The sequence below is a fragment of the Borostomias antarcticus genome (assembly GCF_949987555.1).
Source record: "Borostomias antarcticus genome assembly, chromosome: 15".
NCBI lineage: Eukaryota > Metazoa > Chordata > Actinopteri > Stomiiformes > Stomiidae > Borostomias > Borostomias antarcticus.
This window is the reverse complement of record NC_140248.1, coordinates 20,853,889-20,868,346: the sequence shown is the minus strand read 5'-3', so window position 1 is coordinate 20,868,346 and position 14,458 is coordinate 20,853,889. Positions and strand designations below refer to the sequence as shown.

Genomic DNA, 14,458 nt, shown 5'->3' with positions numbered 1-14,458 from the left:
AAACTAAAGAACAAGCCTATTCCAAGTCATGGCAACCAGTAACATATCCTCTTGCCTGTTTGTTTGACTTCTATTTTCTATTCTCTACTGCCATCTGCTGGCGCAATATACAAATAAATGCATGAGCTACTCAAATGTATTTTAATGTAATTCAGTTGCGTCTTTTAGAACAACTTTCAAAACTCCTGACATAGTCACATTATTTTGGGGGGCTCAATTTCCTGCTTTTTTTGTCTACATTTCCATCACTTTGTAGACTATCCCTATCCCTCACATAATATAAGAATAAAGAATGAAAGGCTTTAAGAACAATAAAACAATATCACAATGCTCGTCGCGACCTTTGTCCTGAATATGCGCACATGATAGGCTCCCCTAAGAATCCCTTTCCCTGCCTAGGCAGCCTGAAACGAAACCGAAACAGATTGAATTTAACAAGAGCACGACGCTTTTCCCGTTCAGTCTTCGAAAAGAGCAGTGAAAGAATGGATGACTATCCGTATCCCATCTCCGTAGAGGGCAGTTGGGAAACTACCGCCTCTAAAGGAATAAAGAATAAGCTTCACATTTATTTTCAAAGTAAAAAAAAGTCAAAAGGAGGAGACTGCGTCGTGCAATACGACGACGACCATAGCACCAACAAAGCAACTGTCTATTTCAAATCGGAAGACGGTAAGCATATTCTCAATTGAACGTTTACCTAAAGTTGAGATCATTGATATGTAGGTTAAGCTTGTCGCCGTGTGGCATTAAACAAACATGATGTGATTGTTTTTACAGTGAAAGAACGTGTTCTTGCCAAAGATAATCACGTGATCACTATAGAGAAGGGGGTCGTAAAGCTGCGTGTGTCATCCCCGGGGGGAAACAAGGAAGTGGATTCGTATCAATTGGTGAGCAGTAGGTTTACTGAAAACCATTGGTCAGGGCCATAGTACAGCAACAAAACACACAAGAGAAAGGATCAATGTCTAGTTCTACTTACAGTAAGCCACGCCCAAATCGTAACAACATGACTTGCTTGATTGCCACGTCATCAGCATTCACGCCCATTTGATCACATACCGTTTATGGACTTTATCTGCTGGAACAAATTCTTCTAAAAAGAATCATGTTATCACGTTATGTTGATATGGGAAAATGATTGATCAATCAATTAATTATTTTTTATTCATTGTTTTCCTCAGAGTGATCCAGCAAGCACTGAAACACCAGGTAATAGCCTACACATTATTTGGTGAAAATGCTTGCTCTGTTCATATTGAACCAAGAATATAACATTAAATATTTTGGCTTGCTAACTGAAATTTAAAATTTGTTTAACTGATTATTGTATATTAATATGACAAATAAACCACTGTGGACCTTGAATTCTCAGTACCAGACGTGTCCGTGGATATCCCAGACTCAGAGAGAAGACCTGAGCCCGGGCCTGAGGCTGAGGCTGGAGCTAGTTCGGAGGCTGAGGCTGCTGTGGACGATGAGGCTGAAGGGACTCCCCAGAGCCCTGCTGTGGTGCTCCGTGGTATTCCTGACAGCATGGCTAAGGACATGTTGGTGATGATGGTGGAGGCTGTCTGTCGTCTGGACGAAGACAACTTCTCCCTGGAGTTAATCTCTGAGATAAACACAGCAGTTGTGACGTTCAAGAATCCCACAGGTAGGCCACTGCTACAAATAATATCAAAGTGGCTTGGTATACAGTAAATAACAGAATCTCAAAATAATGTCCTTAGTTTATTCAGCCTCTATCATGGTAAGTTGGCCAGGGTTCTCACTCACACCAAGCCCTGGCAGCACATCACCCCCACCCTCATTCAACTCCACTGGCTTCCAATTAAAGGACCATACCGGTCTAAATATGATGTGAGCTCCTTAAACTAGTCACCCAACGTATATCACATTACCGCCATCAGTTTTCCGAAGCAAAGTTCACGTTAAAAGATATTTGCCTTTTTGCATTTTACTTACATTTCAAAAGTTGAACGTGATGGCTTTAGAACGTATTCTTAAATTGTTCTCTCATATATTCTCTCATATATTTTACATTATTTTCATTTGAATCTGTTGAACTCTTGCGCTATATTCTCTAATCCACCTACGCTAGATTCTCTACCCTGCGTTCCTAGCAATGGCTACCATATAAACAGGAAGAAGACAGACTGTTGGCGTAGGCTGTGCAAAGAGGATTAAAATGAAAATAACTACTGCAAATAATTTTAAATTTACCGGGGGGAGTTTGTCAGCGCAACGAGGGAACAGTTTAACCAGGCCAGGTCCAGCCTGGCTTCTGTGTGTGGCTGGCTTGTTTCTGTTCAGGACTGGTAAGACGGAATGCCACTAAAATAGCTGTGAATTGAAATTACATGAAATAATGTCTGACAAATTAAGATAGGTCTTGTCGCCTGGACACATCTGTTCCAATGCTTCCAATGCTAATCCAGCACAATACGAGTGGGATAGCCAGTTAGCTCATGAGCTCACAACAACTAGCAGCACCTTCCATAACATTAATGGTAGCGGTCAGTGGCTAAAGCAGTTACACTGGTGATTCCTGTAATGTTAGCTATTTTGCTGCAATTGGTTCAACTTCTGTTTCTGGACAAAGGTAAGGGATGAACCCAGATAACACAAGGCTAGCGGACTTACAGCGGGTCCCAGATGGACGAGTTGGCAGACCTCCAGCGGAATATAACACAAGGCTAGTAGACCTACAGCAGGTCCCCGATGGACGAGCTGGCGGACCTCCGGCCGAATCCACTGGCGAGTTCTTGGCGGTTTGCACATCGAATGGCCAGCGGACCTCTGGCGGATTATTAGCGTCAGGGACAGCGGCGCGCTAGTAATCCGAAATGCTCCCGCTATTGCTCCACCACCATTCCACCGGTAGTTTGTCTATATCCTAGGCCCTTTGACCCTAGGCTTATGGATTTCTATTGCTAAATGTATTTACTCTGAACATTTTTTGGGTAACCCTTCCTTTCATTGTCCCCCAATTACTAAACATTTACCTGGTAAATACATGCCAAGTATAGCCTAATATATAATGGGTAATTACTGAGACACCTATACTGTAGGTATAATTTCAAAACAGGAGTATTTCAAATGTTCAATTACTCCATATAAATTCCATAACTGACATAGCATCACCAGGTAACCACATTTTTACATCAAAATCTTTAACATCCAGTGACAAACACAAATGACAAATCACAATGCTCATATTTATTAAAATGCTTTGAATTATATTAATTAAAAAATGCTCTGAGTTCCCGCGCTTAGCCTTCTTTTGTTAGATGTCCGGTGCTCACAGAGGACTAAAAGTGTGAAAAGATGGAGTCTTGGAGCACACAGATCATCTTTTAATTATAAACTTTATTTGGTGCGATTTGACCAATGTTTTGACTTGCGTCTTTTTCAAGGTGATTGTTTCCTTGAAAAAGGCGCAAGTCGAAACTTTGGTGAAATCGCACCAAATAAAGTTTATAATTAAAAGATTATCTGTGTGCTCCAAGACTCCCTCTTTTTATTATATTAATTATAACTGGATCCACTCAGGAATCTGGGAAAGGGACCGAGAACAGGAGGAGCAGAAAACAAAACAGTTGCATACACAGAGAAACATAACAGTAAGCACAAGTCTAGTATATCAATGGGACTTGTAATTGGTCACCCAGTTTCTGTAATCAGTTTGACACAGTTAATTTATCGGCAAAACAGACTACATTTCCTTAAAAAAATAAAATAAAAAAAAAACACGCTTTGTTCCCATTAAATCTCTCGCGTCCGTCTGAAAAAAGGGGGCAGAGAGGAGAGGAAGAAAGGTTGTGGCTAAAGTTAGGAATCAAGCAGGTTCGTCCTCAACCAGGGATCGACCAACATAGGAATGCAGGTCAACATTGAACGGAGTAAGGGAGGGAGGGAGTGACAACCTGACAAACGCTATCTATGGTGCGCTGGCTTACAGCCACGCACAAAAAGGGGGCAGAGAGGAGAGGAAAAAAGGTTGTGGCTAAAGTTAGGAATCAAACAGGTTCGTCCTCAACCAGGGATCGAAACCCTGATCTCCCGTATGGGAGTTGGACGCTTAATCCACTACACTACCGAGGAACTTGAAAGTGGGGGGATGTCATAGTATATTTATTTTGGTGTGCTGGAACTACTGCCTCTTGTGGTGGCAACATAGAAATGCAGGTCAACAGCGGAACGGAGTAAGGGAGGGAGTGACAACCCGACAAACGCTATCTATGGTGCGCTGGCTTACAGCCATGCACAAAAATAGGTTTTGAAGCCATCCCGTTCAACTTTTGAAATGTAAGTAAAATGCAAATATCTTTTAATGCAAATATATTTTCTGAGCTTTACTTCAAAAATTGGATTGCGGTAATGTGATATACGTTGGTTGACTAGTTTTAAGAGATCAAATTATATTTAGACTGGTATGGTCCTTTAAGTCCCGCATCTCCTACAAACTCTTCCTCCTCACCTACAAATCCCTCCATGCCCTTGTCTCCCCAGTACCTATCTGACCTTCTCCACCAACATACCCCATCCCAGAACCTGCAGTCCTCAGACACAGCTCTGCTCTCCACCCCCCGAACCTTTGGGAACAGAGCCTTCATTGTGGCAGCGCACACCCTCTGGAACTTAATTAATTAATTAGCTAGTTGGTTAGTTAATTGGTTTATGTGCCCCTTTTGTTCTGTTCTGTCTCTGTTGTCTGTCTCTAAAGCGTCCTTGGGTATTTTGAAAGGCGCTATATAAATATAGTTTATTATTATTATTATTATTATTATTACTTTCATTTTATTGAATGCTATTTTGTGTTCCTCCCCAGATGTTGGACTGTTCCTGGCTGAAAGCAGGACTCACAAAAAGTTCCAGCAGCATGGTTTGACTGTCAGGACGCTGGAGAGGTTCCAGAGCCTCAGAGTGGAGAACCTGACCCCTACCACTAATAAAGAAATACTGGAGCTGTACTTTGAGAGGTGGGATGCCCCTCTGAAGGACATCACCATGATCCCAGAGGAGCATGCAGCCATCATCACCTTTGACGGACCAGAAGGTAATATGTGCTGAATGCAAACACATTGAGCTAAATCCTAAATGGGAGATGACCTATACTAACGTGTAAAACAAATCTGTTTCTTCTATTTTCAGTTGCAAAAAAAATGCTAAAGAAAGTTCATGTTGTGTACAAAGCCCCAGTCAACGTCTATCCATATTATCAGTCATTAGGCATTGCTTTGTATGGCAATGACAGGCCCACGTGGAAGATGCCTGATGCCTTCACAGAGAACGTGCACCCTGCTATTTGGAGATTCCTGCTCATGAAGAGACAGTTAGCCACCATCAACAACCAGATGAGGACCTACTTCTGTCAGGTAGACATGGAAAAGCCAGAGGCCAGGCTTAGCCCACTACCATCCCTGCTCAGGAAGAAGGGCCTTACAGGCCAGCAGCTGGACAAGTGGAAAGAAAACGCGTATGACGCCTTTTGTAAAATCCTTGCCCCTTATTCAGCGTTTGAGTGCGAAATGAATGCCCCAGCGTGGAAATCTATGGAGAAAGAACTTCGCTCGATGGTGAAAGGGGACGCTATCCTTATCCCAGATGCCTCCAGAGGGGCTCTTACCGTGGCAGGCCTGGCTGAAGACATGCGGCGGCTTAGGGGTCCGGTGGAGAACCTCATGCTGAAGGCCCTGGATCAGATAGAGAGGCAGACAGATGGTATTTCGGAGGAGATGGTAATGCCCCCCGCCATGTTCTACATCCTGCAGCAGGATGGACTGCAGAAGGCAGCAGAAGCCATATCGCCTAAGATGCGTCTCTCCTACAAAAACGACACCAAGAAGCTTGTTGTTTCAGGTCTCCCCGCTGAGGTGTACAAGGTGAAGACCTGGATCCTGGAGAAGGAGCTCCAGATGAACAAGAGGCTGCTGGATGTGGACCCCGTCCTGCTGGACTTCCTGAGGTCTGTGGACAGCAAGGATATGTCACAGGACCTGTTCACCTCCAGGGACATCAGTGCTATGTACAGCGTAGAGGGCCGAGGGATTCTTCTGACTGGCAGCACAGACAAGGCCCTGGCTGAGGCAGAGAAGAGAGTGAAAGCCGCCCTGTCCCTTCAGCACTTCCACACCGAGGACCTGGAAGTACTGAAAAAGGACGAGTGGAAAAAGCTGAACCAGCAGCTGTTGAACACCTACAACTCTTCAACGAGGAAAACCGTGGCGGTAAAGTCCCACCCGGAGAGCGGCGGTCGAATCACCGTGTTTGGTTTCCTGGACCCAGTGAAAGAGGTCAGCTGCAGTCTGCAGGATTTCATCGAGAAGTACTCACGAGTTGAGGAGTCTGTCCGTGTCAAGTCCTGTGCTGTGGCTAAATATATCAAGGAGAACAAATCACAGGAGTGGACAAGTTTTGCCAAGGATGACGAGGTAGATGTTCACTTCAACCCCAAAAGACCAAGAATCTACATGTCTGGGGGCCGGATCCATGTCAAGAAAGCCAAGGCCGCCTTTCAAAAAATGGCTGAGGACCTCTGTACAGATGAGTTCAAAATCGTGAAGCCGGGAGCTAAGAAGTACTTCCTCCAGGACGGGAGCTTGTTTTTGTCCACAGTGATGGCTAATTACCACTGTGTGGTGCTGCTGCAGGAGGATCATATGCTGGATGAAGAGGAGGAGGATGAAGAGGAAGAAGAAGACTTTGGAAGCTCATCATACTGTGAGGTGCGGACAGCCAGTGGAGTCCTGGTCTCAGTCAAGAAAGCTGATATTTGCAGGTTCAGAGCAGACGCTGTGGTCAATGCAGCCAATGAGGACCTGAAGCACATTGGGGGTCTGGCTTTAGCACTGCTCAGCGGTGCAGGGCAACGGCTACAACAGCTCAGCGATGACCATATTAGTAAGCACGGACGGCTACAGCCGGGAGAAGCTGTTGTGACCGAGGCAGGGAACCTGCCTTGCAAATATGTGGTCCATGCAGTTGGCCCGCGGTACACTGAGTTTGACCAGAGGACAGCGGTGTTGCGTCTGAAAAGTGCTGTGATGGAGAGTCTAAGACAGGCTACAAAGGTCAACTGCTCAACTGTGGCTGTCCCAGCTGTGAGCTCTGGTATATTTGGCTTTCCCCTGGACCTCTGCAGTGACACCATTGCCCAGGGAGTGCGGGAGTACTGTGACAAGCAAGCGAGTGGTCAGGGCTCTCTGACGGAGATCCACCTGGTCGACAAGAACGACAAAACAGTGACAGCCCTGGCCAAGGCTGTCCAGAGGGTCTTCAAGGACATGTCCCCAAGAATGATCTTTCCTGAGAAGGGGGCTGTTAGGGGAAGTGGAAGCAGGGGAAGAGAACAAAGGGGACATAGACATCAAGGACCTGGATCCCAAGGACCGTCGTCAAGGGGACATGGGCACTGGGAACGAGGAGGCCGAGGAGGCCGAGGACATGGAGGCAGAGGAAACGGAGATCGAGGAAGCTACCATGGAAACAGAGAGGCTGCAGGCCCCCAGGGGCAGCTAGGCCGAGACAAGGAGTTTGAGGGTGGAGACAGAGAAGGGGTCCTGGTGACCAAGCATACCCCAGAAGGTCTGAAGATCATTCTCAGGAAGGGAAATATCCAAGAGCAATTTGTAAGTCCACCTATTCACTTAGCATGCATATTTATCTTTATTTTTGATGTAATAATCCAAATATCCCAAAATAACAAACGTAATGTTGCTACTGTATACTATGGATGTTGACAGACTGATGGTAGAATGAATAATCTCCACGTAGAAAGACAGTGTATTGGAGAGATGTAATCATTTCCTCATTACTTATTTACCCTCAGACTGACGCAATCGTCAACACCATCTCTGAGAATGTGGACCTCAGGCAAGGTGCTGTGTCCAATGCCATTCTGCAGGCAGCCGGGCCTCAGCTCCAATCAGCTGTCAGAGTTGAGGCTGGCACTTCCAGAGTGTCCCACGGTCAGGTCCTGGTTACCTGTGGCTTCAACCTGCAATGCCTGAGGGTGTTCCATGCAGTCTGTCCTTTCTGGGACAATGGTGCTGGCCCAGCAGAAGAGGTAAACGATTGAGAATGAGTTTTGTGATGTTTAAATTGATTTTATTTCATTATTTGGGATAAAATGACTGTAATGTGATGAAATGATTACGTGCACTGCATCCTTTGATATGTTCACACATTTTAGGTACTCACAACGATCATCAGACTTTGCCTGAGAGAGGCAGAGAAGCTAAGACTGGGGTCCTTGTCATTCCCTGCCATTGGCACAGGAAACCTGAGCTTCCCTAGACCTCTGGTGTCCAAGCTTGTGCTGCGGGAGCTCAAGAACTTCAGCCAGAAAACAACCCCAGAATACCTTAAAGAGGTGGCCATTGTAGTGCACCCCAGTGACGCCTTAACTGTGGATGTAAGTTTAAAAACTGGATACTAAATAAATGGGGGCTCTAGTTCATCTCAGAACCAAGGTTTTTTGAATAATATCTACATCTTGTATTTGTGGGTTACTGTGTGTTTTGAGGTCTGAAAATTTTAATCACTATTCCTTTTATATCCTGTTAATCAGTGCTTTGCCAGGGAGTTCAAAGGTCAGCCTCAGGGAACCAGTCCACTTGGAACACATTCAGCTGCCCAATCTCATCACCCCAAGTCTTCTATTAGCCAATCACAGCAGTCCTCTGGTAAGCTGGAACCCTCACCCCATTTTCAATTGTGTTTCTCTGAAATAACTAATCTATAGGCTCTCATCCTTTTTCTCATCAGCCTTCTTCGGGCAGGTGTCGTCACCCTCTCTTGGCGTGCATCGTATGCAAATTGGTCACCTGACTTTTGAAGTGTCATCAGGGGACATCACCAAAGAGACCAGTGATGTCATCATCAACTCCTCCAACAAAGACTTCAGTCTCAAAGCAGGTCATACAGAATAGCATGTACTGATGTTTGGATGCAGAGGTGTATGAGATCTAAAGGCACAAGAATATGAAAATGGTTTATGCCATCATAGTATCTAATTGATGAGATCATGAATGTTGATTTGATTGTGTAAATAATAAGAGTGATCATGTTTACCATCCTCAACCGGCTCCTCTTTGTCTTTCTCAGGTGTATCCAAAGCCATTTTAGATGCAGCTGGAGTCAGTGTGATACAGGAATGCTCACAGATTGGTGTGTATCACTTTAGTTGACAATATTTCTCATCATGCTCAAGTCAGTGATTGCTGCCATTGTAGACATGGACACTATGTCTTTGAATCTTTATATCTCTCCACAGTGAACTCTCCACAGTTCCTGCCATGCTCAATGATAACTACATCAGCAGGACACCTTGCATGTAAAAACATCATCCACATCGTGGGACAAAATGACCCACGGCAAATCAAGGAAGTCATGTATGTTGTCCTTAAGAAATGCGAGGAGCACAAGTTCAACTCTGTCGCCTTCCCAGCCCTTGGAACAGGTAATGCACCTCGCTAGTCCGTTCACTGCAGTCCGTCCACACAACTCTCTTCTGGGCCATCATTTGCTCTAATGTAGCAGTCGGTGTTCTGCAATTCTGTCTTCTGGCGTTCTGTATTGGACTTTTTTACTCTTTTCACTGAACTATGGCATGATTTGTCCCTACTCAATCTTTCTGTCCTTAATATTTATTCCTCCTACCTTATCTATTTTTTCTCCAACACCTACTTTATTGTTTCTGTATTCCCCTGCCTCCTTTATTGTCATCTCTCATATTTCATTAAAGGACCGATGTGCCTCCATGTCACTGTCACCATCTTTCCATCTGTCTGTTTGTCTGTCGATCTGTCCGTCTGTCTTGTCTGCCTTCATCGGCGTATTATTGTCAGGTCAGGGTGGGGCCTCCCCTTCTCTTGTTGCGGACGCCATGATGGACGCAGTGGTGGACTTTGTGAGGAAGAAGAATGGACGGTTCGTGAAGAGCGTGAAGATCCTCATATTCCAGACCGCCATGGTAGCGGAGTTCCTCAGATGCATGAAGAGAAGAGAGGGAGAGGCAGCGGCTGAGAAGAGCATTTTCACCAAGTTAAAAGGTCACTGATCACAAACCGAACATAAGATGAATTAAATATAACTGTGGACTAAGTTGCTATCACGTGTCGTGCTGTTAATGGTTTGATTTTATGTGCTTTGGCCTTTATATACCACAGATTCAATCGTGAATCTGTCGTCCATCTTCATGGGTTCCAGTGATGAGCGTTCTGGGAGTGAGAGCTTGGTCATGAAGGGGGAGGAGTTTGCCCCCACCGTGTTCCAGCTTTGTGCAGACAACCCCCAGGCGGTGACTCAAGCCAAGAAGTGGATCAGTGACCTGATCGTGAAGGAGCAGACTGAGAGGACCATCAAGGACGAGTACATCAGCTTGCTCAGCCCGGAGGACTTGGAGCAGCTGCAGGCCCTACAGAAGGAGCTGACGGTCAGCATACGCCTGGAGAAGAAGGGCCCTGACTCCTTCATCCAGCTGGAGGGCCTGAGCCGGGATGTCCTCACTGCAGACGAGAAGATTCGAGACATGATCCGCAGGGTGGAGAGGACAGAGAACCGCAGACAGAAGGCCTTCCTCGTAAGCAGTCTGCTGGAGTGGCAGTACCAGGACCCCAGCACTGGGGCTGTGGTGCCTTTTGACATCTTCACCAACTACGACCTGGAGGAGGCATTTGAAAATAAGCGCAGCCTGAGAATCAAGATCAACAATGAGGACTACGATGCCGATGTAATGCGCAAAACTGCAGTCAAGATTAGGGGCCAAAGGAAAATTGAGTTAATTAGAAAAGATCTGAAAGGTGGGTTACTTCAGTCTTTTGTAGCCTAAGAATTGGATTTGAATGTATTGCTTGGTTTGAAGTGTTAATTGTGCAATGAACACATTTCAATTCCCCAACTATGTTATTCCTTCTCCTCAGCTGATGTGTCTGTGCCTCTGCCTAAACATTGGGAAGACATGAAGGGTTCCCTCGTGAAGCTGGTGCCTTTAACTACAGGATCGCAGGAATACATGGAAGTGGATCAGGAATGCCGGAAGACTCAGCTCATCCTCAACATCATCAAAGTACGTCTTTCAACTCTTGTGAGCTGAAGTACTGTAGGAATCTGTGAGTTAACTGATACTGGGACTGCGCTTAAGGTACAGAGAACCAAGCAAATATTTTTCCTTACATGTTATTGGTAGATCGAAAGAGTCCAGAATGAGTCACTGTGGCAGAGCTACCAGATTAGGAAGAAAAACCTGGAGGACAAGAACAAGCACAAAAACAACGAGAAACAGCTCTTCCATGGCACCAAGTCAACTGGGATCGATCATATCAACAATCAAGGATTCAATCGCAGCTACGCAGGACGACATGGTATGAATTGGAATACAGTGCTTGCATTGTGTTGTTGTTACACATGGTAACAGCAATACAGGCCCTGTAGCAGACTGACAAAGCATTTCACAGGAGAGACACCACAGTACTACACATGGTGAACTATGACAACAATCAAAAGCACATAAGCACTATGGCATGTGTGTCCTCCAAGTCAGTAGTGAGGTCATTACATCCCATGTCATTATTACTGAATCATATTCATACAGTACAGTTTTTATGTCCAATCGACTCACATTGTCCTACCTTGTCAATAGATGCTAAAAAGTGTTCTGTAAAGGTGTCATTTGTTAAAATATTTTAATGTCTTGAATTTGTTATTTCTAGGTGCTGTTTATGGCAACGGCTCTTATTTTGCTGTGGACCCCACTTACTCAGCAAACGGATATGCCAAACCTGATGCCCAAGGGCACAAGCGCATGTACCTGGCCAGGGTCCTGGTTGGAGACTTCACCACGGGGGCAGGTGGCTTGATTGTGCCCCCTACCAAAGCGGGTACTACAGAACTGTATGACAGCGTCACAGATAACCCTGCTAACCCAACTATGTTTGTGGTCTTTAATGATGTACAGGCTTATCCAGAGTACCTGATCACATTCCAGTAAACATGATAGTTAACAGTTGATGCGTCTATCTTATATGTGGATAAAATCTTACTGGAATCGTGTGTGTATTGTAACTTTCGTTTGTATGGGTGTTCTAAATAAGGGATTAGAAATTAGACAGCAAGACCCTTGACCATTATTTTAGTGTGGTCATCAATCATTTTATTAAGTTTAGATCACAAGTTGTTGCAAAGTTTACCTTTACAGTTAAAGGTGTGATCCACTGTTAACGTGTCTAAAGTTTGAAGGGACATTGCTGTTCAACATAATTTAACCAAACCAGTCAAGACAACAACAATGAACTTGTTATAGTACCGACTGCCCCCTGGACTCTAATTTCACTGTTGAATAACGAAGTACTTTACAAGTTATCATCTTGTACATTCACTTCCTTTTCCACAGCTTCTGGGTGACTTAAGAAATGATTTTTTTCATCATCTATTTACAGTACATTGTATAGCATGGTCAACTGGAGAATGGATGATGAACCAACACACATAACATTTAGTGACAATCCAATCAGATATTACAATGTTGGATTGTATTCTGCTGTATGAAAGTTTGAATTGTAGTTCTTGTTTTGCACATCAGCGACAATGAGAATATGTCACAATTAACATAATTTGCTACACTTCATAAATAATAGATACTGTACTTATACCATTGACAATGACATGCACAAACAGGTAAACTGATTTCCATAATAAAGGTTGGTTTCATTGCTCCACTGGTCGTGTTTGAATACTTTTGGTCACTAGAGGGCAGTACACATCACTTCACCTGGCTGACAGCATGGCAATGCCTTACCTGCTGGTTGGCTCTTATACAGGATGTGGATTAGGCTGATTGACTGGAAAGTTGAGCACCTTGTGAAGCACCCTATGTGATGCCAGGGTGGTAGGGACTGTTGAGGCAGAAGCCTTGCTGTCTACTCAACCAGCGAGCAAATAGAACAGGAAACCACCCTTTACCTTCCAGCCAATAGGAAAAAAGTCACCTATTATGGCAGGACATATGAATGTATCTTGGCAACACAGATGGCCAACTGCAGTATTTTGGACTGATGTGAGACAATACCTCTCAAACAGTGCCTGAGACTTCCAGTCCACAGCAAGAGACAATTGTTCTCTTCATCTGCGGGCCACGGGACAAGGCGTGAGGATTGCAGAACAAACATATTCCTCACTGATGTGAGGGAACCTATGGTCACTGGAACTGTCCAGCTTGGGCAGGGATACGTAATAGTAATAACAATAATACAACAATACCTTATTATTTGTATAGCACCTTTCATACAAAAAATGCAGCTCAGTGCTCTACAACAAAGAAATTACCGGTATATGCACACAGTGCTTCACATAATAAGACATAAAATGAACATTTAAAACAGAGTGAGTGTGTAATGGGAAAATATGTTTTTGCATGTTCTCTATATGCTTGTACAGGAAAAAACCCTGACCTTTGAAGTGACCTTCCATTTCCACATTCTCGTATCCTATTCCTCAGACGATTGTATGCCGGTACTCCCTAACATGTGCTCACCCTGAACTCTCTATGTGTATCCTGGGTCTATTGTGTGACTGTTGCCAGATGTGCTGTCCCATGTTCACTCCCATGTTCTAATGACAGTCCCTCGATGAGTGGTGGGTGTCTGACCTCGCCAGATAGGGATGTGAAACCAGTTGTGTGCTATTCAGGCCTGGTTTAGCCGTGACAGTTCTTTGACTTATGGCCTCCTGTGCCTGGCGAGACTGGTGCATACTTCCCCTTTTTAGAGGACTGAGGAACTTAATAACACTTGTACTCATATTTGACCTTTGACATGATGTGCATCCTATAAGAATCGACCCCTGATGTGTCTCGGGGCTCGTTCTCTCACTCTTGCTCTGAGGAACGGACCTTTTTGAGAGAAAACCTTTGTACCGGTATTCTTTAATAAACTTTGCTATTTACTCTTTGACGCTCGGCATTCAACATCATTCACCAGAACACCTTGCTTCTGAGTTTTTCCACCACAATCTTGGTGTCAGAAGTTAGCACGCCTGACCAGCCATCCGGGCCAGGGGGGATCGCGACCTTGGAGACCTTCTCAAATGACGCTCCAACCTCTGTACCTCCACCGACTACCATCGGCAGGAGACGGGAGGACTCTGCCTGGAGCCGTCTGCTCAGCGCCGCTACTAGAATTTGCAGGGTGAGAACTCTCTGCATGGCTTTCTCTGGAAGTTGTTTGCATTATTTTCTATTTCCTGTTACATTTCCACAGTTAATGTAAAATAAGATGGAAGAAAACGCACTTGATAAAAATAAAGTTCAAACAAATCAAGTAAAATACATTTTAGTAGAAGTGCAGCAGTGAGCAAGTGCAAAATAATAATGACACTGTATTATAGAAAGGGGAGCAGCTGTCTGTCCTGGATGGAATCAGAATCCCTACATTAAACGTCCAGATGTTTGTTT

The 14,458-nt window shown here is 44.6% G+C and overlaps 1 protein-coding gene across 1 annotated transcript; it reads left to right on the top strand.

Annotated features, from left to right (window-relative positions):
* Nucleotides 1–485: 485 nt before the first annotated feature.
* On the top strand, nucleotides 486–12,672 carry LOC311318195 (protein mono-ADP-ribosyltransferase PARP14; the record flags this gene model as incomplete). Its single annotated transcript, XM_084449450.1, has 17 exons — nucleotides 486–672; nucleotides 781–893; nucleotides 1,188–1,215; nucleotides 1,379–1,660; nucleotides 4,838–5,065; nucleotides 5,161–7,637; nucleotides 7,838–8,074; nucleotides 8,201–8,422; nucleotides 8,579–8,693; nucleotides 8,776–8,925; nucleotides 9,115–9,177; nucleotides 9,284–9,469; nucleotides 9,858–10,061; nucleotides 10,179–10,811; nucleotides 10,932–11,077; nucleotides 11,198–11,372; nucleotides 11,721–12,672. The coding sequence occupies 17 exons, from the start codon at nucleotides 486–488 to the stop codon at nucleotides 11,996–11,998; spliced, it is 5,724 nt and encodes a 1,907-aa protein (XP_084305576.1). The 3' UTR covers nucleotides 11,999–12,672.
* Between the last annotated feature and the right edge of the window lie 1,786 nt (nucleotides 12,673–14,458).